This window comes from Aspergillus novofumigatus, assembly GCF_002847465.1.
Source record: "Aspergillus novofumigatus IBT 16806 chromosome Unknown P174scaffold_2, whole genome shotgun sequence".
NCBI lineage: Eukaryota > Fungi > Ascomycota > Eurotiomycetes > Eurotiales > Aspergillaceae > Aspergillus > Aspergillus novofumigatus.
This window is the reverse complement of record NW_020194275.1, coordinates 763,575-787,207: the sequence shown is the minus strand read 5'-3', so window position 1 is coordinate 787,207 and position 23,633 is coordinate 763,575. Positions and strand designations below refer to the sequence as shown.

The following is a 23,633-nucleotide window of genomic DNA, read 5'->3' as shown; positions in this document are numbered from 1 at the left end:
GGGCCATACTGAGTGAGGACTCCTCGCGTTAAGCATTTCGAATCTACTTTTGAAGTCATATTTCATCATCAGTCAATACGATTCTATAATACACGCCAGCTTCATCATATGACAACCCAAAGGCTCTGAGTTGTTCCTTTCATGAGTGATATACATCTACTGAACCGCCTTTGCTGGCTTCAGGTCACTAACGCACCCGCCAAATCCGACACCTGAGGACGCATCCTATCCTGCAACAAGTGCCTCGGCGACTCTAATATCAATGCCAGAGGCACCCTCCCACCCTGCGTGATCTCAAGCAACATCCATAGCTCCCCTCTGTGGATCCACTCACCGTGCCCGTGCCGAGGATGTCTCCAGTCCGTAAGTCACCCGCATGCTGGCGAGATGCGCGCACACCTGTCGACAGCTTCAGAACAGCAGGGACGCGTCATGCTCCGGCTCAACCTCCATACTGATGGCGTAGGTGAAGTCAACAATGTCCTTGAGGTGTCTCGGCAGCGAGACGCGGGGATACGATCCAGGGGAAGATGGTGGTTCCAAAGGCTTCACCGTTGGAGCAGGCCGAGGGGCAACATTTCTGACCTTGGATGTCGCAGGCTGTTCAACTCGAGGCAGACGATTAGCTATCGCTCTTTCTTTGTACTTTTAAAGCCGAGTCGACTCACCGCTCCAGTTGTTCAGAACCACCAGCCCGAATATATGCTGGTCTGCCTCCTATCACATTGGGTTTGAGGATACTGGGATGATGATGATGATGATGATGGATGATAATGCCGTTCCAAAGGGGACGTTGTTGATGGAGAAGTGATGGCTTAATCTGGCGAAGTCAGGGTGAACTTCGTTTGGGTTGATGTTGTGCTAAGAGAAGTGAGCAACATGGTAACAAGCATCTATTTGAACACTTTGAAGCTTATGAGTAGCTCGAATATACCCCATATTGGGTCATCTTGCCCCTACTCAGACCATCAACAGCCGTTGAGAAAGGCATCAGGTTTTATGCAGTTGGAAGATGCACCTCGTTTCTGTCCACATCCCCATCGCCCACTTTTCTCTTAATCTAATACTTCGACTCCTCAGTATTGAAGACGCAGTTGATTTCCAATCCTCACCTGACAATTATAGCAGGTATCAATCCATGCGACTCTCTACGAGACAGCAAGTCTCCTTGATCCGCCTATGCATTCTGGTTCTCGCAGAAAACTTGACTCAGTTGGGTGACGAAATATGACTACAAACACTCAAACAACATGCACCTGAGTATTTGGACTTTAGCAGATTATACTACTAAGTTCTATTAATACTTCTAAGCTCATTTACGGACAAGCGTTCCTGCGTTTTGAAGGATATATCCATGGGCGGACCTGACGGCAATTGAAAGTAAGACAGACTGGCCACCCAATCCCAATGATTGCTTGTCTTACTCGTTATGCTCCAAGGCTATCGCCATTCCTCCTAATAATCGCAAGTGATGATTATTCTTCGTGCGTCTCGTTCCTTGCGATGGCCCGACTCATTGGACCCGGCCGTGCAGATGTAGTCAGCAGTGTCAGCTTACAGCTGGCCGATGAGTTCCTTCACACTCGTACTCCTTCGCTCGATCAAATATCAGATCAGTACCTTACTTTCTAATCTCGGTCGGTTCCACAGAATTGTCTTTGGAATATTCGCGTTCGTGGTTATCAGAATCGCATTAGTGACTACACTCAACGATCAACATCCCAGTCTGAAACTGGCTAGAAATCACCCTTCACCATGTCTTCTACCCCGCCAAAGAAGTACTACAAGGTAGCCGTTTTACTCTTCGAAGGAGTGGACATCCTTGATTTCACGGCCCCTATGGAAGTCTTCACTCATACTTCCCACAACCGAAACCCGGACAACCCGGACAGGGTTTTCCAGATCAACACCATTGCTCGATCACGAACAGTGAACGCCAAGAAGGCCCTCACGGTCCAGACGGATCTCTTGCTTGAGGACGCAATGCAGGGCCTCGCGGATTTCGACATCATGGTTGTCCCTGGTGGGCCACCATCTCTTCTCAATGCGCTCGTCGCGTCCAACCCCCGGAGGTAGACCTTATTCGCAGCTTTGCCACACTACCTCCCAAGACGCCAGATGAACCGCGTGTACTTTTCTCAATTTGCACCGGAGCGTTTCTAATTGGAGCGGCTGGGCTTATGACTGGGGTTTCAGTCACGACTCACCATCGTGCCATTGAGAAACTTCGGGAGTTCTGCATCCGGGTAAATGGGGAAGGGGCTCCTCCTCCCGAGGTGTCGCACAAGCGCTACATAGATGCAGGAGTTCTAAAAGTTGGGTCTGCCAGGCTACTGACGGCCGCAGGAGTGAGCAGCTGCTTGGATGCATCCTTGTATCTCGTTAGTCAGTTGACCTCCCTTGATATGGCGGCATTCATCTCACGCGTGATGGAATATGACTGGAAAGGGCAGCCTTCTGAGTAAGGGGTCTCAGAAGAGGTGATCTAACTTGGAACAAGCTAGCTGAGAGTTCTTTTGGTGAGGGATGAGTTCGATACGTTCTCGACCCTCCTCTGTTGTCTGTTGGAAAATTCAAATTTTGTCTGAAAATCTTCTTTCAGCCTGTTCTGTAGAGTCAGCCTGAGTCACATCTCTAACAGGATCGACCCTAAAACTTGGTACAGCCTCTTTCCAGTAAGACAGTGAGGCCGTGCTCTCGAGAGTCAATCTTTGCGTATCTGTTATTACATGTGGGCACAGCCCGACGCCCTAGCCAAGGGCCTCGTCCTGGATGCTGTGCTCGTAGAGAACGTGGCGAGCGTGTAACCCTACAGACAGTTCCAACAGTTCCAACAGTTCCAACAGTTCCAACAGTTCCAACAGTTCCACAAATCTGCAACATATCTGCTGACTGGATCATCTTCACCAGCTGAAGCGTTCAATGTGAATTCGGCCTGACTGTGACCAGGCCCCTCAAAGGAGCTTGGCTCCGTATTGAGTGCCGTGAGACGACGCGCACATGGAACTGACGTGAAGGAACTGGCGGATATCTCGTTTGTCATGGCCGAGGATATCTGCCTAAGCAGCTGCAGGTCTTGTCATCTCCCAAGGCTCTGTGTCAGCTACCTCGTGTTCTCTTTCAAGGCTTCTATCGGATGAAGGTTCAGCTTCACTGCCATGCCCCGGGTACAGAAGGCACGCATACAGGTCAGCCTCTTGGAGATCCTTCTCGCACTGGGATTATTCAGCTACGGACGATGCTGACTGCCAGAAATCAAGCAGAGAGGGTGTGTTCGTAGCGTATGGGAGCATACGGTGAGGTTGCTTGTTAGTCAACAATGTCACAGTGGCTCTGAATCACTCCGCTGCTTCGACGTCACTGATGATATAGCTGACGAAGATGCGTTCTTCTCACTACGCTTTGCCCTGTCTCTTCCCTTCTGGAACGATATAAAACCTTGCATACCGACGGATTGAGCTCGGCCGAAGTCACTCTCGGAAGTACACAACATACCAACTGAGAAACCAACCTCATCAGTCTTTACATAGATTATCATTCTTCAATCGTGGTTCATTATGATCACCGTACTGCAGAACCCACAGGACGCTGCCGTCTCATATCCTGCGGAGCCACAAGAGAATGACCTACTTGGCTCGTATGGAACAAAAGCCCTGAACGTTGAGACGACTGAAATCGCGGCTTCCTCCTCCTCCTCCGAAGCTGCTGAGGATCTCACTGAGGAGCACCATCGCAATGAGTCTTCTCTGCAGCAGCCGTTGAGCGAAGTTGATCGACATGAGCAACCTGCCGCAAACGGAAACACGGGGTCCGCGTTGGACATTCCTCCTGTAACCGTCTCCACCCCCGAAAGCAGCGACAATCCGGTTGTTGAAGCAAACGAGGAAGTCCCAGTCACGTTCAAGCACGAGGGCAAAGATGTCAAGGATGACACCTCGTACCTCCCAGCGGAAGCCCCCAAGACCGCCCACGGAGAGGAGAACAGTCCCGTCTCCGAAGACGAAGCAACAGCAATTGCAGTCTTAAAAGTCGTCGAGAGTTACGGGGTGAACTTTGAGAAGACTGGCGAGTCCTGGCAGGGGCTGACCTCGTTCATTCCCACCGTGGTTGAGCAAGTCAAAAAGCGGGAGCCTGTTCGGATGATCCTCCCGGCTTTCCCTTTCAAGTCCCCCAATGCTCGAGACAAGGTGTTGAGTGTGATGCCAGATCTTGGAGAGGAGCTGGCTTTATATCATTTGAACGGCCTGTGCGAGAACATTGGAAGAGTCTACGAACCGGGTGCAGATGTATACATCAGCTCCGATGGACTCGTATACAATGGTAAGTCTCTTGTACTCACTATGGCTTCAACATGCTAACCGGGCGATAGATATCCTGGGAGTACCTGACGAGACTGTCTGGGAATATGGAGAAGCCCTCCGCAGGATGGCCGTTGAGAAGGAGCTTCATCATGTCAAATTTATCCGACTCTTTGAGCTTCTCGAACACCCGTGGATCCCTCTGACCAGCGCTGAGCAAGCCAAATCATATTATCTGGCGCATGCCCAATGTCTCCGAAGGGAATTGATGTACCGATTCGAAGACCGCAGCTTCGACGCTGATGCAGCCATCCGCAGTGACAATGATACCTGCCTGACATATCGCGGGTACATCAAGTTCCTGACCAAGGACCTGGCCCCTCAGATGGACACGCAGTATACGAGCAAAAAGGCAAGAGCGGCTCATATTGCCCAGATTGCCCGTAGCATGATCGTCCGCGGAAAGATGTTTGCGGCCGCCATCAAGGCCAACCGTGCCGATTACGTCCGTCTCTCCATCCACGAGTCAAACGGAGCAAAGAAACTGTCCATCTCGCTCGTCCCCCAGCTCCGAGGCGCCCTCGGGTACACACCATGGCATTCGTCGGTTGCAGTCGGCGCTGACGGCACATTCCGCACCGTTCATGCGGAGGATGTGCGTGAGACGCACGAGCTAGTCTACAAGAACGGCCAGCCATACTACTTCCGCGAGAAGTCCAAGCTCTTCGACTGGGTCGAGGACGGCCTGCGGGTCAAGTTCGAGCATCTCTACCCATGTGGCCTCGTCATCCGGCCCAGCGATATCGATGACTCGCGGCCCCCTCCCTCCATCCGCGACCTGCCAATGCACAAAGTCCGCCAGCTCTCCAGTGGCCTCTCCCCGGTCGTCCTGCGCGGGTTCCGCGAGACCCTCGAAGAAGAGCTCTACGTCCAGAAAGCATCCGAGCTCGGCGCCATCCTCCCCTGGAGCTTCGGCATCATCCAGAAGGTGCGCGACGCAGGTCGCACCGACAAGCTAGGTAACAACGTCACCTCCAACGAGGCGATGCCAATGCACTACGACGGCATGTTCAAGTTCGAAGAGGAGACAGATCCCGTCACGGGCGAGGTGAAGCGCGTCCAAAAGCCTCCAGGTTACCAATTCTTCACCTGTCCCGCCACCGCGCCCAAGGGGAGCGGGTACACGCTCTTCGCCAGCTCCCGGCTCTTCTTCCGCTACCTGCCTCTGCCGTGGACCACAGAGCGGCTGCAGAATGTTACCTGGGCCATGGACAACGACGGCTTCTGGGACGCCAAGCTGAAGAATCTGCCCCTGGTCGTGCCGCACCCTGTCACCGGGCTGCCGTGCATGCGCTGGCACCAGCCGTGGGACTCTACCAAGACCAAGTTCTCAACCTGCGCGGTCACGATCGAGAACGATGAGCAGGGCCTTGTCTCTGTGGTTGATGACCTGACGTATGACTACCGCGTCTGTCTGCGGTTCTCATGGGAGCAGGGCGATCTCCTTGTCAGCGACAACACGGCCATGCTGCATACCCGGACGGGGTACAAGACTGATTGTGATCGGGAGCTATGGAGAATTCACTTTGACTAGTGTTTCAACTGATCCTTTGGAGGCAGATTGGTTTTGCGCAATCAATGGCTTTCTGGTCACTGAATTATCTTTGTTGATTCTCTTCGTTCCCTTTCTTCATTGCATCCGAGTTGTTATTGTATTAAGCAGTCAGGTAGATTGTTCCACATTCCTTAGGTACTTAGACTCTGTTTCTGCAAAGGTCTACTGGCACCTTCTCCTTATATCTATTCTCAGTAAGCCAAATAACTCTTAGCATATAATGGCAACTATTGGAAGTTGAATTGAGTGTCAAATGTGGAATCGCTCTGTGCATAGACAGAATACAGAGTATGCTCTTAAACCGTAGAGAAGAAGCAAAACCAGAGAATCAAAAAAAGTATTTTTTTCAAAATTCATACAAGAAAAGTAGTAAGCACTCCGATCCAGTCATCAGGGGGCCGGGGCCTTGTTCACACCATGTGTGGTCTATACTATATACCTCATCCGACCAGGTTTTCACAAATAGCATCACATAAACATAGACACATAAGAAGGATAGAAGCAGAGTTCAAAATATATATGACTCAAAGCATCATGGACTGAAAACTGTCCAACGATGACGACTGCGAAGGATGCAGCGGACAGAACGGAGTCGAAGACGGCGTGTTCATCCATTCTCCGGATGTTCCTAGATCAGAGGATTTGGAACTGCGGTCGTGCCTTAGGCAGTGGCATCCTGGATTTTGCAAATTTAAATTTCCGTTCAACGTGGTTCCGCGGCCTGTGGACTCTGCCGTGTTTGCTCCTGTGAATGATGCTGGGGAATATCCATGTCCATGCGGTATTAAGATGATGGCCTTGGGATGCGAGGTTGTGCTACCCAATGTTTGCATTATATGAGGTAGGGAGGCCTCTGAGCGAAGACACAGTGGTTAGTCAATTATCTGTTGGTATTTGGACATTGGTTCTCACCTGTCGCTACATAGAAGTGTGGGCAGTGTGGATATTGTTGGGAGCCTGGAGGGTCAGCATATGGCGGGAAGCTGAATTCATTCGGAGTGTGAAGCCCTGTCATGCTTAAAGATGCGTCTAAGCTGAAAGGACTGAGCTGAGACGATGAGGGAGGACAGTTCAAGAGAGTAGAGGATGACGAGTTGGCGGAGTCAACCCCGTTGGCGAGACCAAGGTCGAACGGCAGAGGCGACGGTGGGGAGGGTAGAGAGGACGAAAGGGGCATCTGGTTGAGTAGACTGCAGCATGAACGACAAAGACTGGAGGAGACGTTCCGTTGGGGGGATTCGAGATTGCTGGGTCTTCCGAAGCAGAAGCCAACGGGCTGCTATCAAAGTCACCTTGCGGCTTGGATTCCATCATCGACGCAGCTGAAGGACTCGCTTGGTCCCATCCATTCAAAGTTGCAACGGCTCTGAGCTCGCTAGCGATAACACGTTCTTGCAGTTTGGCGATCCTGTCCCGGATCTTGCGGCCTATTGACTGGTGAGTAAATGGATGAGGAGAATGGGATTAACAGGGCACAGGTTCCACTGACGATGATTTCTCTGGGATAGCCGATTTTGAAGTCTCCTGCGTTCAATAGCGTCTTGCTTCTCGTTTGAAGAGTCATCTTTGGACTGCTCGTCCTTTGTGGTCTGTGAATGCATCGCTGGCTGATAATGGCCTTTTGACCTTGTATCTTTTGCTTCTTTCGATGAGGCAAGTTTCGAGGCAGGAATTAGCTACGAGGTTTCTATACAGGCCCACCTATGTTGAACAGGCACCGCCTTCTAGACCTGATGCTCAGAATGAGGAGGATTACGCAAGAAGCCTCAGCACTCAGCGATGATCAGCCGCGCCAAGTTTATTATTAAAAGGATCAAGGGCTTCCCTGCCGTTACTGCATTCATTTATAGCTGCCTGACAAATATTTAGCTGATGCACCTATTGAGTTTCCAATGCGAGCCGGGCTATGTAGTCGACAAGTCAACACTAGTCATCCTTGGAAGTAAGATGCTCCCGGGGTCTTGACTGATGCAAAAAGTGTTAGGAGCGATCATTGGCTCGGTAGGTTATCTTAATGGCAGCCGGGGGCGGTTCAGGTGAGGTTTGGCATTACCTCATCCATTTACGGACGAGTCATATTGACCATATTAATATCAGCGGCCAGGGCTACTGATAATGGCAGCCTGTAATGCAATGCAGGGCTAAAGAAGCCAAGGGCCCGCGAGGCCACGCGAGTTCGTGTTTCTCTCTGGCCAATGCAACGTCGTCCCATTTTCGTATATCACAGCCGTGACTAGTGCAGTTGCATTGTACCCCCATAGGCACTATAGATCTGGGGTCTGACGTTCAACCATTGTAAACTCTGCAAGTATCGACGTCTAAGAACGCGGATGCTCCGATCTAGGCTGGTGGTGGCGCATGAACATCAGACCAGCCTCCCTCGTCTGTACTCTTGAAGATTGTCGGGAAGATCTTGTTTTCCTCATTTCAAAACGGCCGGCTCGAGGCCGCAGATCCGACGAAATGGCGAACTTCTCGGCGTGGTCCGAGAAGTCAATGATCCCGTGGTCTTCATTGAGCGATGCATCCTTGAGTCGCGTCCACATGACAGTATGACATACAGAGCACCCCTGGTAACCGTAGATAAAGCCTCCTGCAGCTCGCAGGATAGGGACCACTCAGTAAATACGACGCTTGTATGGCAAAGGTCTAAGTCTCTCCCAAGGTTGATCGTGTTGCACAGAGAATGGTCGGAGTAAAAGCATTCAATCTGACATCATCTGTTTGATAGCTCTGGGATATGGTATTGGGCTCAAAGGTAACCCATAAAATACCTCGTAAACCCAAGGCTCGGCTCACAAAATATTGGTCAAGCTGGAAAATCCAGACCCGTATCGCGGCCAGGCAACAGTGCCGCAGTCGAGAGGACTATCAAAAGTACGAGGTCTTGAATAGCCCAAAAGGGACGCCCTACAACGGTTTCTGACAGGATTCACCTGTGTTCAAGGAGATCAACCAATTAGCGCAGTTAGCAGGCAATCTGCCGTCAGCTAACATCCTCGTGTTCGTTCGTTGGTCAGTCGAATACACGAGACGCGTCAGTAGCTTGATGGGAATCCGAAACCAATGGTTTGAAGCATAACCATATTGTTGAAGAAGTGCCTGTGAAGGACCTTCTCCTCCAAGGAGTCCGTTGCTTTCCGGTAGTAAGGCTGTACAAGATGGCGGGGATGTACCCACAATAGATGCAAGTAATCGGTCGAGGCTGGAACAGCCCGGACTGCAATCGATCTTGGCAGTGGAACACGAATCTGCGTGAGGGGCACTCGTGTCACCAGCTGATGATGAGAAGCTGATACGAATATGTCTCAAGAAGCCAAGAGCTGAAGGAAGAAAGGGAGGAGCCTGTCTTGGAATCGTATCTCACCCTACTTCTCGTAGTTGCCCTGCAATCCTTGATTCATTAGTAACAACTTCCAAGTGAATAGGAGATGATGAGTAATGCGTATGAGATGGATTCAAGGGCAGTAGTAGTATGGATGATAGGATGAATGTCTAGTTGATGCTGAGAAGGGTGCAATGAGGAGTTGACACCCCAAAGCGACAGGACAAAGGAAAGGTTCTTACAGGGGCCTTAAGGCAGCCATAATTGCCTGTGGCGCCAATCACTTATTTCTGGTCTGACTTTCTTACGGCCTCAAGTGCTCGACTTCTTCGTCTGCTTTGTTAATCGTTTAAAGAGTACCTGTTTTCTTCTGAATCAATCGACACTATTCCCAGGCTCTAAACAGCAACTTTAATTATAATTCTAAACTCTGACACAACGAGAAGACATGCAGGCGATCCTTGAGACCGTCAGTAATTTGCTTCCGTATCATCTCCTCTCATATGGAGCTCTTCTGGGGACAGAACTCTTTCAGGTGAGAGCGCAGAACTCCCCTCGAGCCCCTCCAGATCATGAATTTTAATTGACAAGTCTTCCTCTCAGAGCTTTGTCAACACTAAAGTCTGCTACCAAGCCCTTCCTATGAAAGAGTTCCTCGCTCTCCAGAAACGCATCTTCCCAGCCTACTTTCGCTGTCAAGTGGGACTGGTTGTATTGACTGCGGTCACTCGGCCGCCTTATAGCATCCTCTCTTTCTCGCGAAATATATGGGACTCTGTTCCTTTAATCGTGGTGGGTGTCACCGGGGCCCTGAATTGGTTCGTTTTTGGGCCCCGGACCACGAAGACTGCTTTTATTAGGAGGGCGCTTCACGGTAGGCTTCGAGTTCTTATCCATATCTCACTCGATGGTGGCTGACTGCAAATAGAAAGTGCCATGAATGAAGATAACTCTAACACGACGGATCCAGCGAAGCTCCAACAGGCAAACAAAGCATTTTCCCGCAATCATGCTATGTCAATCCACCTGAATGCGATTTCCCTTGTTGCAACCGTTTGGTATGGGTTTGCATTGTCGTCGAGCCTTCTGAAAGGGTTGTAACCCAATCGCTTCCGTAACTGCTGATCTGTTCAGTCGGGCGGTCTTGGGTCATCGAGGTGTCACAAATCACTTAGCTACCCTTGTATATACTTTTTGACTGAAGCATGAATGCAACAATCGCAACTCTTACTATATCTGACACTATTACAGTTTGAAAGTCAGCGGAGAAGGATAACCCAACCTTCTGTGACAATCCATTGTAAAACTAAGTATTGAATCTATCTTTGCCTCAAATAAACAAATATCAGAGAATCACTCTTGCAGTCGCAGTTCTAGCATAGTCCCCGATTCGGGCCCGCCGTCTGGCGTTTTCCAAACCTTCTCCAACACCAACTTGGGACTAACCATCTGGAACAAGTGGTCCCACTGCTCCAAAGTCCTCTCCTTTCCATTCAAAGCAACAAGCATGTAGAGATCCAGCAAGTTATAGAACCGAGAACTCTCCGGGCCCAAGAAGCTGGGAACAATCGCATCGTCAATAAGAATCCGCGACTTTCCCGGCTCCATCGCATCCACGATGTTCGACAGGATTTTCGCACAGCGACTAGGACTAGTTAGCTACACCCCTTCTTTCATGAAATTGCATCAACTAACCTGTCCGGATGATCATGCAGAATAAACCGCAAAAGATACACATCCGCCCCCTTGACCGGCTGCTCATTGAAGAAATCATGCGGCATGAACTCGATGCGATCTTTGACTGCTTTGGGAACACCTTCTGCCTGACCAGCCTCTAGCATGGACGCATCGTCTTGCACGACGAAGTTCAGACCAGGGACCTTCTCTGCAATGCGTACGCTGACATGGCCGCGGCCACCGCCAACGTCCACCACCTTTGCGCCCTGCGGAAGAGACTCGAACGGGAACATGTCCTCCGTGAGGGTCTTCATGATCTCGCTGCCTGCCATCCCAAGGGCGAAGCGCTGGCCGCGAGCAATATCCTCGGTGTAGAAGTAGTCGAAAAGGCCCTTGTTTGCTACGAGGATTAGCAACGAATTCGTATGACGTTGGGGGATACTCACTTTTGAAAGCAAGGCTAAAGGCCGTATCTTCTGGATCATCACTTCCCTTCCAATTAGTTTTCTTAAGAGAATCGGCAAAATGTGCTGCCATGCGCAGTCCATCGTCACACCTAAGCGGTGTCAGTTCAATCGTTCAATTTTACGGACCATGCTACTCACGCATGACTGATGAGCGCTTGCACAGGAGGCGCAAGGAACTGCAACGACACTCCGTTATGAACGAACTGCTCCGGCGCAATCTCATCGAAGATCAATCTCTGCGTGCAAACACGCATAATCCGCTCTGAGGGTTTGTCAGCTCCCATTTCACACTAGACTGCGGGCGTCGCATACTCAGAATTTCCTTCGAAGCACCCGTCGCCTCTACAATCTGATCGAGAGACGTTGGCTCAGGACCAGGGGCAATGATGCCGTAAATCCCCATGTCGAGGATCGCACCGACGCACGCGGCATCGAGGAACGCCATATTCTGGAACATGAGCCATTGAACCGGGCCCTGGACCAGTGCCATGAGCCGTTCGCAGAGGCGCAGGATCTTTAGCCGGGCCAGCTGCGCGCCTTCATCTTGGATGATCTCTGGAAAGGGGTTGTCTAGGTTGGGTCGTTCGGCGCCGATTGTGTCCAGTCTTCCGATGAAGGTTTGCACCGTGCTGGAGATGTTGACGGCGAGCTCGTACAGGTCGTTTGTACGGTTGGACTTGGGCTCTTGTTGTGTGGACATGGCGTTGGGTTCACGTCGTACGATGAGATATCTTTGTTACAATTCTGATGATATCTTTGGCTACCGGATTTCTATTTGAAGAAGTACGAACCTAAGTTAACTTTCTTATATGCTTACAGAGGTATATTGGCTATCCAAAGATTACCTGCAGGTATAGTCAGAGCAGTCATCTTAACTCCTGCTTATTGGGACAATCTCTTCATTGTCAGCTCCGTTGCGATTACACCTGCGGCTGACATGGATTGCTTAGTATAAATCATGCACTCGCATACAAGATGGCGTCCGTATAGTCCGTATACGCCGCGCTGACACACTGGACCAGCTACAGTCAGCATTGGTTGTAACTAACGTATTTCCCGGGCGAGCGGGACACCCGACCGAGCGGGACACCTCTGTATTCCATATAGAATAGCACTCTTCAAGGCTTTGATATCTCAACCACGTCCATATATGCTACAATATAAGCAAGATATTTAGACTATATACAGATTAGAGTATATGAATACTTTTTTGCATGGCCCTAAAATTCCATCCTTCTCTCTTAATGTCTAAAAAGCTAATTTCACCAAAAATACTAATGTAATTTATGTTACCTGAGTATTCACATATACTAGAAGGCTGTGGCTTATAAATATAACTCTGTATGATTATACTAACACCTCCTATCAAATCTCAGACCCTGTAGATGCTTGGTTGTTGAGATATGGAAGCCTTGATATGTGCCATTTTATGTGGGATATAGAGGTGTCCCGCTCGGTCGGGTGTCCCGCTCGCCCAGGAAATACGTTAATTCGTACTCTGCTGACACAGTGAACAATAAATTTATTGACGAATGACATATTTACGATTCTGATATGCACACACCACACCTGAACAACAACAGTAACAATCACCCGTGGAGTCCACCTCAACCCATCAAAATCTCGGCGTAAACTGCAGCTCCCTACCCAAACCAGTCAGCTACACCACCCCCAAACCATCCATGTAAAGACAATAACTCACCTGCGAAACTGCATCGCACCCGCCGTCAACATCCCACCAACAATCAACTTCGGAATCCCCGGCGGGAAAATCGCCCTTTCCTTCGGCTCCAGTCCCCGAAGAAGATACACAGCCGTCCATAAATGCCCATACACCTTGACATCAGCCCTCCTTCTCTCCTCCTGCTTCTTCTCCAGAGCGCGAATAGTCTCGATAGGCACCTTGCGGCCTAGCTGGTTGACGAGGTCCTCTTCGAGATCGTACTGCCTGTCAGTTAGATCGTGCAGTTCTGCGAACGCCCCTGCTATCTCCGTAGAGAGGGGCTGGTTCCCCTCTAGCTCCGCTGGGGAAGTGGCTAGCTGCGCCTCCAGCACGGTGAGTTTCTGGTACAGGGCATCGTGTGCGTCTTTCTGTGTCAGGAAGCGGGGATCGTGTTCTGCGAAGACGGGGAACCAGATCTCGTCGATGGAGGTGAGCTGGTCGCGAAGGACGTGAAGGGTGTACTTTGCGTAGGTGGTGAAGGCGTCGATGTTTGCTGGTTGGACTGTGGTTGCGTGCTCTGCGCAGGCCTGGAGATTGCGGCGGATGACGTTGTGGATGGCGAAGAGGGCGAGGCTGGAGGAGACTATCTTTCACTCAGTAGCTTGTTTTGTTAGAAGGGTAGGATGGAGGCGAGAGTACCGTGGGGATCTTTGAGATCGAGGCCCTCTGCTGAGAGACGGTCTTTGTGCATGTGTAGAGCTTCGGTGGCCATAATTGCTAGACTTGGGACTTGGTTACGGTCAAGAGATGATGCCCTGAAGTGCTTGCTGTTGGTCAGTTCGTCAGCTCGTCAGTTTCGAGGTCATATATAGGAATATATGGCATGCTACGCTTCGCTCCGCGATGACTTAGGCAGTCGTTGAGATGACATCAGCTCGGATTTTTGCTGACTTGGGATGCATACGCTACACTCATCAACTGAGTACGATCAGCCAGGCGAGTCTTAGGTCGGGACTTGTACGCGAGAATGTCTTTCTGAAAAAATTGTGCATACAAGAGACAAGAGGACCGCCATCCCCCCATCATCTATCCACTAGCCTTTACACACAGAAGTCAAAGACGCCCAAAGCGAAAAATGACACTCTACTACCTCGCCGCAGTCCCCCTTACCCTAATCCTCTACCTAGCCTGGTACCTCCACGTCCCGTGGGACCTGCCCTCACTCCCCGAATCCCCTTCTATGTCTCCATCCTCGGTCTCTGGAGCTCAATGGGCCAAGACGAGATCTACGAGCGCTGGCTGCGCAAACCCCTCGAAGCCCACGGCGCCGTCCTAATCTGGTTCGCCGGCCGATGGAGCATCCTCGTCACGCGCCCGGACCTGCTAACAGACATGTTCCGCAACGAGGACCTATACGCAAAAGCAGGCAGCCAGAAGAAGATCCCCTGGTCGGTGATCGCGACGCTGGTCGGCGACAACATCATCAACTCGCACGGGGATACCTGGAAGCTGTACACGGGGATCATGAAGCCCGGGCTGCAGAAGAAGAACTTTGACACCGCGCCGCTGCTGATCAAGTCGCGCCGGTTCGTGGATGAGATTCTCGCGGAGCAGAGCGCCGCCGGTCGTGGCAGGGGTATCCTGGTGAACACATATGTCCAGCAGTGGGCGGTGGATGTCATGGGGATGAGCTTTTTGGATCTGGACCTGCGGAGCCTGGAGAAGCCGCATGGCGCGGTGCGCCTCGAGGCCATCCAGTCTGTGATCAAGATGATGTTGTTCCGGCCGCTGTTCTTTAATTTCCCTGATCTGGACCAGTTCGCGTGGCTGATCAAGTCGCGGCAGCGCGCGTATGAGATCATGCACGAGTTCGGAGATACACTCATGGCGACGGTGCTGGGGCGCATCGACAGCGACCGCGAGAAGGGCATCAAGCCCGCTGAGGAGATGGTCGTGCATATGCTTGTTGACGCCTACCGCGACGGCAGACTCACGGAGAAGCAGTTCAAGGATAATCTCAAGATTGTGTTTCTGACGGCGCACGAGAACGCGCAGCAGCTGGTTAACTCGATGTTTTGGGAGATTGGGAAGAATACCGTATGCCTTTTTTTTCCCCTTTCTTCCTTTCTTAGACATCTCCCTTTGCTCCAACGGCATCTAACACGATTTGATTGATTGAAGGAAGTTCAAACCCGCCTCCGTGCCGAAATCCTCTCCACAAACACTACAACCCCAACCTCCGAAGTCGTCAACCCCCTCCCCTATCTCACAGCCGTCGTCTACGAGCTCCTGCGCCTCTACCCTCCCGTCTCGCAGCTCATCAATCGCGTCACGGTCCGCCCGGCGATGCTCGGTAACGAGATCCCCATTCCTGCAGGGACCTTTGTCGGCTGGAATGCGTACGGGGTGCACGTCAACCCGGCGATCTGGGGTGCTGACGCGAACGAGTTCAAGCCGGAGCGATGGGGCAGCACGGTGGGTGAGATGCATGCGCGGTTTCGCCGGGAGACGGTGCGCGGCACGTATATACCCTTCAATGCGCATTCGAGGAAGTGTCTCGGGCAGGGGTTTGTGTTGCTGCAGATGAAGATCCTGTTGTTCGAGGTATTGAGACGGATCGAGTGGGCGGTGGATCCGGAGTATCGGTTGAAGATGACGCCGGTAAGTCTCCTGAACCCCAAGGAGGATGCAGAGTACTGATGCATGACAGGGCGGGATTCTGGCGCCTTTGGGATGCCGAGTGATTCTGAGCGAGGTCAAAGAAAGCGAGACCGAGCAAAGGAGCTGATAGACATAAGGATTCAGGTGAAAGCATAGATTAGGTATAAAGTTAAGATGATATACAAACATCCACAATGCTGCTAGCTTGAAACCATGGTATCGTAACGCATCAATTTTACCCTCCCATCACACGCTCTGTCGAGGTCCCGTCAACGCAAACAACCCCAACGGCTTGGTGCTGAAAGCCCCATTGTAATTGACTCCTCCAACTTCCGTCTTGTAATTCTTATCCGCCAACACAAAGTCCACGTCCTTCATGATCGTGACGAGGATCATAAACGACCATTCCCAGGCGTAGCGCTTTCCGAAGCACTCACGCTTGCCGTTGCCAAAACCCTTCTTCACACCGGACGGAAGCCGATCGTACTTCTCGCCGACCATTCGCTCGGGCTTGAACGCGTCGGGGTCCTCGAAGACCTCCGGGTCGCGGTTGACGGCCGCCAGCAGCGCAATGAGCGGCTGCTTGTTGGGGACCTGGTACTCGCCGCCTGCGAGGAGGACGGGCTGCTCCAGGTCTGGAATGGGCTCGATGTTGAAGCCCGGCGCGGTAGCCGACAGGCGCAGCGATTCACGCAGGATGGCTTCGCAGTAAGGCAGGCGGGCGAGATGTTCGTGCTCGAGCTGGGCGGTTGGGCCGCCGACCACGGCGTCAATCTCCTCGCGGGCGCGGGCAATTTCGTGCGGGTTCTTCATGAGATAGTACAACGCGAAGGAGACAAGGTTGGCGGCCGTAGCGCTTCCAATGAAGATGTTGATGATCTCATCCAGGTGCTGGCTCTCCGTGAGGGCTTTGCCGGTCTGGGGGTCCGTGCCGTGCATAATGGCATAAAGCATATCCTTCTTCTCGGTCGGAGCAGCGCGACGCTTAGCGACGATCTCGGCGGCGTAGTCGCGCATCGTCTTGATGTAGCTGTCAAAGCGACGCTGGTAGATGAGCCATTTCAACAGCTTGGGGCGGGTGGGGCGACGCAGCGCTTCAAACGTGGCGGCCTCCATGGCCTTGAGGACCGAAAGCTCTGGTCCCTCAAGGCAGTGGATCCGCTGGTCAAAGAAGCAGAGCATGTTGGCGGCATGGTTCAGACGGTCCATATCATCGCTGACATTGATCCGCTGCCGAGGGCCCGCGGTCCATTTTTTGATCAGATCTGTGGCGGTCTCGCGCATTCCAGCAAAAGCGTCGATCACGGCCTCTGGAGTCACCAAAGGGGCCATGATACGGTGCGCAATACCCCAGCTTTCTTCATCGTGGTACGCGGTAAACAGACTGTCGTGGACTGCCTCGCGGATTTCGACAATGGGGCCGGTCACACATTTGCGAAACCGTTTCTCATCGCAAACCTCCTCGAGCAGCTTTGCGCTGGTGATGAAGACAATGTCGTGCCCAAGGATAGTGATTTTGAAAATCGGGTCTGTTGAAGGATCGTGTTAGTAGTGTTCGTGATTGCTGCCAACTGGCAACCGGTAAATGCACGGGAAACACACAAAAATCCTTATTATTCACCGCTAGTTTATTGAAAGAACCCCAAGTATTGCCAGCGCTCATAGAAAACAGGTTTCCCAGGATCGGAACACCTGACGGGCGAGGAATTGGAGTCGGCATATTGGTCGTCTGGTGTATCAACCAAACAAGAACAATTCCCAAACAAAACTGAAAGGGAAACTGACCACGCAGGAAGGGGATACTGCGAATTTAATCCACTGCACTTCCCCCAGAGGTCTATGACGGCAGATGCCTTTGCACCTGCTAGTAGCTTGTTTGTGTAACGCATCCCCAGCTGAGCTCACCCTACATAGCTGCATCACAGTCCTGGCGATGATTGGTCGTTCAGCTGTGAATGCAGATCTGGGTCGCGATGATCCTTCGATAGTGGGAGGGCTCTGCCGCTTTCGGTGCCCTTGGAGACTCCACCACGTCCTCTCCGAGACTCCTACTGGATGGACTCGTCTGCTGCACGGATCATGGTTCGTCACGGGCGCTGACTCCTCGCTTTTGGAGCAGCCATTCAGAATGGACCGGATTGTCATAGCGGACTCGTGTGTTTGACAAAGTGACACCGAAGAGACAGCGAGGAGAAGCAAGGGGAAAGTCGGGTGGCTGGGCTGTCAGCTTAGAGGTATGACATTATCAAACATGGAGATCTTTTAAGATCATATCAGACAACAGAAGATTGACACTTGGACTTGACAACGATAACTTGATGGATAACCACGGTTCTGTTGGAGATAAGGTCGATGGAGACGATGAACGGACTTGTCGCTACGGGGTCCACTAGTCTACCAAGTAATGCCTGAGCCCTCCAGGTGCATATTAAGCGTGTCCACCGCGGCAGACATCTCCATTCTCCTGTTGCCTGCAAGAAAAAAGAAAACTGGGTGAGAAAGAATCTATTTGGTATCATCAAGAGAAAGAAAATGGCTCCAATACAATCAGTGGTCATTCTCGTACACCAAAACTCCGTCTTGCTATGTTGCCCCAGCTCCGTAAGCGCTTCAGTATCCAAAGAAACCAAAATGGTCAAAATGAGTTGGCAGCGGTAAAGTCAAACATTCGCTGACTCTCCAACAACACAAACGATTCGTATCGCAGACCTTGTTCAGCCTGGTGCGGGTGGGAGCCCTTCGTGATGGTGCTGTTCCACACGCTCTCGTACCCGTCGAAGAGCTGACGCCAATAACACGCCTCCGCGGCTTTGGTCAGGTATCGTTCGCGAAATGTCTTGACGCTATTGTTGGCAATGTCGTGCGCGACGCTGGTGTCCCGCATGAGCGGCTCCAGTTTGGCGGCCAAATCGCTAAAATCGCGCTCGACTTCCACGTAGTTTTGGTTCGGTCCATCGGCCGTAAGGAGATAATGATGATGCTGTATGTATTGTAGTTTATGTGCCACGATGACGGACTTGCAGGCCTGGCGGTATTTCAGGGAAGCCGAGTATGAGCGACCTGGGCGCAGTAGTCAGTTATCATCCAAACTCACAAAAAGAAAAAAAAAAAAAAAAAAAAAGGATCCACAAGACTTACCCTCCACATGTGCGATAAACATATACTGGCAATGATCCTCCATACTCAAGACATTGGTCCGATCCGGCCAGCTGACTTGCTTGACATCGCCCCACGGCTGGTCGCGCGCGGCTTCGATCAAGGCCCGTCGCAGCTTGGGTGCAAAACTCGGCTTACCACGCCAAACCAGCTGCTGCTTCTTCGCTTCCCACGGAATGTCGGCACGCTGGATTCTCGCGACCACTTGGTCAAACGGTCCGATCGCATTATCTGGATTGTCCCAGGCCCAGTAGCCAAAGTCAGGCATCAGCCAAACCGCCTCCTCGTTCGCCGCACGAGCCAGAACCCAAACCGGGTGCTCAGCGCTAGTCACATCCTCCACCTTATCCTCCACCGAGAAGACGAATTCGATGTCGCGACGGGTACTCCGTTGGGAATCGGCGACCAGCGCACGATGGATAGCACTAAGCACGGCCAGGATCTTTCGTCGGTGGTCCTCGCCCTTTGATCGGGCCGCGACCACATACAGCTCCCCGCGGAGAATGGCCGCTCTTGCCATGCCGGGCTCCAGTCTAATCTGATCGAGATCCTCTGCAGCGAGAGCGCTGTGCGAGCGCCAGTAAGTCACCGCGCGAAAGACATCTTCGTACAGACCGGGAAAGGCAGCATCGCACTGCTGCCGACTGAGGCCCTCGTTGTTCCCATCCCGCTCGTACTCGAATACCCATTTCGCCGCTGATGGAGTCAGGTGTGTGCTCAGGCTGGGTTTGGAGCACGACAGACAGCTCGCGCATTGGAAGGTGGTCGAGGTCTCGCAGGCGCAGTGACCGGCGGGGATCAATTGCGTGAGGAGCGGATGTATATAATCTCTGTCTGTATTCATGCCGTACCACATGGCTACAAGGAAGCCCACGCTCAGAGCACCGATGACGTAAAACAGGCAGACGAGAACCCCCTGCCGCGGACGCAGGAGAGAACAACTCGGGAGCACCATCGCCGATGGGAGCAAGGACGAACTATTCAATTCAGAGGGCGGGTTTCATTGTAGGTTCGCGGGTCGCCAGTCGCAAGTCGCAATCGCAGCAGGCAGAAGAGGACAAAAAGCGAGGGGAAAGAGGGTCTCAAATGAGGAAAGAGGCAGCACCAGACTCGCTGGGAGTTTTCTGTCTGGGGCACCGCCTTTGGGGCTAACAAAAGGGGATTTTGGCCCCATGCTAATACCGTGGCTTAGAGTTAGTAGTGGAGGCCATCGCCATTATTTTGGCCCTATGGGTCTCATAACGCAGCCTCAATGAAGAGTTGGAGACCCTGACGCCTCGCTTTGGCCTCTTGGCCTCTTAGGGGTCTGAATTCGATGATGAAACAGCCACCGCAGGAACAATAATCCTTCCATGAGAGTACTGATGGACAAGCTTTCGTGGGTCGTCTGTTGCTGGTTATGGCTCTCAGTGGTTGAATGGACGACGGTCGACTCCATCCACCCAAAATGTTATTTGTTTCTCGACCATTCAGAGCATCGCACAGGGGCCTAAAGTGAACAAGGTGCGTACGTAAACGCTCGAGGTTAGTGTCCACTATCAAACGTTGTGGCGGTGGAGTTGTTGGACTTGTTCTCAGCGTTGGAGTCCATCTTGCTGGAAGAATAAGGCTCTTTCGCTATGAACACTGAAGAGGCTGTGTGCACACTACAATCAAACTGATCATATTAGCTCATAGAACAATGAACAATGAATGCCTACTGCAATAACTTCTCGTCATAGACTTCGTTGATACTAGTACTTGATCTCGTCTAAACTGAGACACGCAGAATAGCCAAGCTGCGGTGGAGTCAGTCCGTTGATCCTGTGGTGATCGCAATTTGCGGGTGACAGTAAGGCTGGTGCCTGTCAGGCTACAAAAATTTTGAACTACATCAAGCGTCTTAGAACTCTTATCAAAGCATTAGCCTATATTTTATCTGAGATAGTTCTCTACTATTTTGTGTTAATTTTTCACAGCAATACTTCTCTAGGTTGGAGATAAAACAGGCAGAGGAAAAGTGCCCGAGAGGCTGAAACTGAAACAATAATGCGGCGGTTCGTTCCGTCTATGGAAGACTAAAAGGAGCCTATTCAGAACTACTCTATACTCTCTAGGATCCTGATTCCTAACAGGTGTGATACAAGGAATACGGAGATGTACGTATCTCAGGCCTAGACTTCGGAGTCTAGGGAAGGAGTGACGCTGGTCGATATAAAAGGTCTCGATGAGATGGCTGCGGATATGACTCTATTGGTGATGGTAATTCTACAGAGAGAAGGTACCAAGATAGAGAGAAGCTGGCATTGTACAACCAGCACTACAAAAAAGGGGAAATAGGAATGTCGCGTCAATCTCCATCAAGCAATCTAATGACCAATGGAACCAAAAGGAAACCTTGGGTATATCCATCAAAACGCCCAGTTGCAATGCACCCAAACACATCCCACCATCTATCAATCATGGTCAAGCATGATCACGAACGGGCTCTGGACCCTCGACTACGAGCTCCCGCCGGCCCAGGGGTCTCATTGGCCTCAGTGTCGGGACTGAAATCAAGTCGTCGTCTTCCTCGCCCGCCGCGAACACGACTCATTGCGTGTCGCAGTAGCCCATCTGCCTCGTCGTCTAGCTCCATCTCCACCTTTTGTTCCAATGTCTCCGTTGCAGGGCCCGTGGGCGGGACACTAGCTTGAGGGACTTCATCCGTCCATTCTTCCTCCGTCATGCCACGCCGCCTTGATGCCTTTCCCTTGCCCTTGTCGCGCGAACGAGTCGAACTGCGGCTGGTGGCCACTCGCTCAAGATCCTCTGGTGGTGCAGACTCCCCCTCATGACCCTCCAGAGCCCAGATCTCCAAAGCGCGGGAGAGAAGAGTGCCAGCGATACCCGCGCCGCCAGCCGCATCCCCGCCTCCGCTCGCCCCAAGGACGCGAACGGCTTCATGAAGAGCTGTTACCGCCTCCACGGTCCGTCCAAGTTCCAGCAGAACAAGGCCACGCGAAGTATGAAGCGATCCGATCAAGCCACGGTCTTCGTAGCCCCCAACACCCGACGACGCGACACCCGACGCGCTGCTGCCTGTGCCGCCTAAAAATGGACCGTAGGCGACGCCCGCACCACCCGCACCGATTCGAAGGCATTCGTCGAACTCAGCAAGCGCCTCGGCTAGTCTTCCGATACGGCGCAGTGCGTGACCTAAATTCGCTCGTGTAGCCACCCAGGCACCCGGCTCACAATGAAGTGCAGTCGCTAAATCCAGCGATTGATTGAATAGCTCTACAGCACCCTCGAGATGGTTCTGGTGGTAGAGTACCACACCGAGTTCATTGAGAACCAGAGGGTCACCGCCATGGGCGTCGCCGGAAGGATTAGCGGGAATGGACGGCACCGTGCCGGCCGCCGCACCCGTGGACATTGCGTAGGCTGCAGACAGGTACTCATGGGCCAAGGACATGTTATTCAGAGCCAAATGCTGCATACCAAGGAACAGCTGCGGTAAATGGCTGCCTTGAAACAGCCGAGCGGCCGTGCTGTAAGCGGCTATAGCTTGATCATGCTCTCCCTCAGCCGCAAAGGTATGCGCAAACCCTATCCATGCGGGTGCCGAGTGTGGATCCAGCAAGGATGCTTTCGAGAAGAACCGCCGTGCTTCGGCAATCTTTGACACAGACAGGTAGTAGACGCCAATCGCAAGGTACGTGTACGACTCTTCTGGCGCATGGTCAGCCAGCGTGTGAGCGAGTAGGAAGAGCGCGTTTGTCGCGCCTGTTTCGTATAGACAAGCCAGGTGCAAAGGGTAAACCGCCGGAGGGTGCCCGAGGTGACTTAGAGCCGGTACATTGGGTGTGGTCGTCGCCTCCGTGGCCAAGATAGAGGATGTGAGCTCAAGCGCCTCTCCAAACCGGCACTGAGTGTAAAGAGCTTCAGCCCGAGAAAGAAGAATATCAGGGTTCTCCGCAAGGTTGTAGTGAGTGGACAGGGTCTCGGTCGCGTCGGACAGGATGGCGGGCGCCGAGTACTTTGACAGTCGGGTTGTGTAGAGCATCTTGGTGAAATGAGCCGCCTCCTGTGCGACAGACGGATCGGGCGAGGATACCGCATCAAAGTCTAGAGATTCCAAAAACTCCAGCTCTTCAGCCGGCGACATGAGCGAATTCTTCATCAACTGGTCAAAAGCCTCAAAGCACTGTACGTCAATGCGCACCGCGTCCTTGTAACAGTCACGGGCGCGATCAAAGGCATTCTGCTTCGCAAAACAGAGGCCCCGCAGGTAGCACATCGCCGCCTCAAACCGAATGTTATTCGCATCCTCCCTTTCCCTCTCCTCATTCCGGTCAATCCGCGATGCCGTAGTCTTGCCGTTGCGCAGAGTGAGGTGCTGCAGCTTGCGACGGCTGTTGCTGCTGCGGATCAGATGGGTTGGGTTATGGTCGCCAAGCACTGACAAAGCCTGTTCAAACTGATTCTGTTTTATATAGCAATGGCCGGCGAGATAGCGGCAAGCGGTACTTCGAGAGATGAGATCTTTTCGAGAGAGGAGGGCCAAAGCGCGCGGGTAGTTGTTGTTAGAGAAATGGACTTGGGCGAGCCAGAACGCATCGGAGTCGCTGTCTTGAGAGCACGTTAGTCTATTACTCTTCCAACAAAAGTTCAAAGTCGACTCACTCGTCAATGCGAGCACTTTGTCGCCGATGTAAATCGCAGCATCGTGTTGGCCCCGATTCAGCGCATCCTGGCGCCAGGAGCGCAGGAACTTTTCCATGACCAAGCACCAATCGTAGACCGAGAG

The 23,633-nt window shown here is 52.1% G+C and overlaps 11 protein-coding genes across 11 annotated transcripts; 4 read left to right on the top strand and 7 right to left on the bottom strand.

Annotated features, from left to right (window-relative positions):
* Positions 1-156: 156 nt before the first annotated feature.
* P174DRAFT_417583 (uncharacterized protein) lies at positions 157-949 on the bottom strand (the record flags this gene model as incomplete). The annotated part of the gene is made up of 6 exons (XM_024824613.1): positions 157-225; positions 335-399; positions 456-608; positions 669-717; positions 793-861; positions 935-949. 6 exons carry the CDS (start codon positions 947-949, stop codon positions 157-159), a joined length of 420 nt encoding a protein of 139 aa, XP_024685154.1.
* An 806-nt stretch (positions 950-1,755) lies between these two features.
* On the top strand, positions 1,756-2,510 carry xanA (isonitrile hydratase-like protein xanA; the record flags this gene model as incomplete). The annotated part of the gene is made up of 2 exons (XM_024830658.1): positions 1,756-2,052; positions 2,073-2,510. 2 exons carry the CDS (start codon positions 1,756-1,758, stop codon positions 2,463-2,465), a joined length of 690 nt encoding a protein of 229 aa, XP_024685153.1. The 3' UTR covers positions 2,466-2,510.
* A 744-nt stretch (positions 2,511-3,254) lies between these two features.
* Positions 3,255-6,172, top strand: xanB (isocyanide synthase xanB). The gene is made up of 2 exons (XM_024823923.1): positions 3,255-4,320; positions 4,370-6,172. Exons 1-2 carry the CDS (start codon positions 3,558-3,560, stop codon positions 5,890-5,892), a joined length of 2,286 nt encoding a protein of 761 aa, XP_024685152.1. The 5' UTR covers positions 3,255-3,557; the 3' UTR covers positions 5,893-6,172.
* On the bottom strand, positions 6,024-7,702 carry xanC (transcription factor xanC). The gene is made up of 4 exons (XM_024831027.1): positions 7,403-7,702; positions 7,136-7,340; positions 6,826-7,103; positions 6,024-6,766 (listed from the first exon to the last, which is right to left on the bottom strand). The coding sequence occupies exons 1-4, from the start codon at positions 7,512-7,514 to the stop codon at positions 6,438-6,440; spliced, it is 924 nt and encodes a 307-aa protein (XP_024685151.1). The 5' UTR covers positions 7,515-7,702; the 3' UTR covers positions 6,024-6,437.
* Positions 7,703-9,686: 1,984 nt separating this feature from the next.
* Positions 9,687-10,339, top strand: P174DRAFT_457333 (DUF4149 domain-containing protein; the record flags this gene model as incomplete). Its single annotated transcript, XM_024829543.1, has 3 exons — positions 9,687-9,773; positions 9,842-10,112; positions 10,167-10,339. 3 exons carry the CDS (start codon positions 9,687-9,689, stop codon positions 10,337-10,339), a joined length of 531 nt encoding a protein of 176 aa, XP_024685150.1.
* Positions 10,340-10,484: 145 nt separating this feature from the next.
* Positions 10,485-12,152, bottom strand: xanE (O-methyltransferase xanE). Its single transcript, XM_024826514.1, has 5 exons — positions 11,695-12,152; positions 11,521-11,644; positions 11,362-11,471; positions 10,934-11,315; positions 10,485-10,883 (listed from the first exon to the last, which is right to left on the bottom strand). Exons 1-5 carry the CDS (start codon positions 12,080-12,082, stop codon positions 10,592-10,594), a joined length of 1,296 nt encoding a protein of 431 aa, XP_024685149.1. The 5' UTR covers positions 12,083-12,152; the 3' UTR covers positions 10,485-10,591.
* A 793-nt stretch (positions 12,153-12,945) lies between these two features.
* Positions 12,946-13,817, bottom strand: xanF (xanthocillin biosynthesis cluster protein xanF; the record flags this gene model as incomplete). Its single annotated transcript, XM_024828751.1, has 3 exons — positions 12,946-13,025; positions 13,085-13,688; positions 13,745-13,817. 3 exons carry the CDS (start codon positions 13,815-13,817, stop codon positions 12,998-13,000), a joined length of 705 nt encoding a protein of 234 aa, XP_024685148.1. The 3' UTR covers positions 12,946-12,997.
* Positions 13,818-14,180: 363 nt separating this feature from the next.
* On the top strand, positions 14,181-15,833 carry xanG (cytochrome P450 monooxygenase xanG; the record flags this gene model as incomplete). The annotated part of the gene is made up of 4 exons (XM_024831604.1): positions 14,181-14,287; positions 14,311-15,142; positions 15,227-15,706; positions 15,756-15,833. The coding sequence occupies 4 exons, from the start codon at positions 14,181-14,183 to the stop codon at positions 15,831-15,833; spliced, it is 1,497 nt and encodes a 498-aa protein (XP_024685147.1).
* Positions 15,803-17,807, bottom strand: P174DRAFT_509748 (putative cytochrome P450). Its single transcript, XM_024831603.1, has 2 exons — positions 17,309-17,807; positions 15,803-17,235 (listed from the first exon to the last, which is right to left on the bottom strand). Exons 1-2 carry the CDS (start codon positions 17,424-17,426, stop codon positions 15,953-15,955), a joined length of 1,401 nt encoding a protein of 466 aa, XP_024685146.1. The 5' UTR covers positions 17,427-17,807; the 3' UTR covers positions 15,803-15,952.
* A 534-nt stretch (positions 17,808-18,341) lies between these two features.
* Positions 18,342-19,817, bottom strand: P174DRAFT_457328 (uncharacterized protein; the record flags this gene model as incomplete). The annotated part of the gene is made up of 2 exons (XM_024829542.1): positions 18,342-18,766; positions 18,845-19,817. The coding sequence occupies 2 exons, from the start codon at positions 19,815-19,817 to the stop codon at positions 18,342-18,344; spliced, it is 1,398 nt and encodes a 465-aa protein (XP_024685145.1).
* A 1,500-nt stretch (positions 19,818-21,317) lies between these two features.
* Positions 21,318-23,606, bottom strand: P174DRAFT_417574 (anaphase promoting complex subunit CDC16; the record flags this gene model as incomplete). The annotated part of the gene is made up of 2 exons (XM_024824612.1): positions 21,318-23,455; positions 23,510-23,606. The coding sequence occupies 2 exons, from the start codon at positions 23,604-23,606 to the stop codon at positions 21,318-21,320; spliced, it is 2,235 nt and encodes a 744-aa protein (XP_024685144.1).
* Between the last annotated feature and the right edge of the window lie 27 nt (positions 23,607-23,633).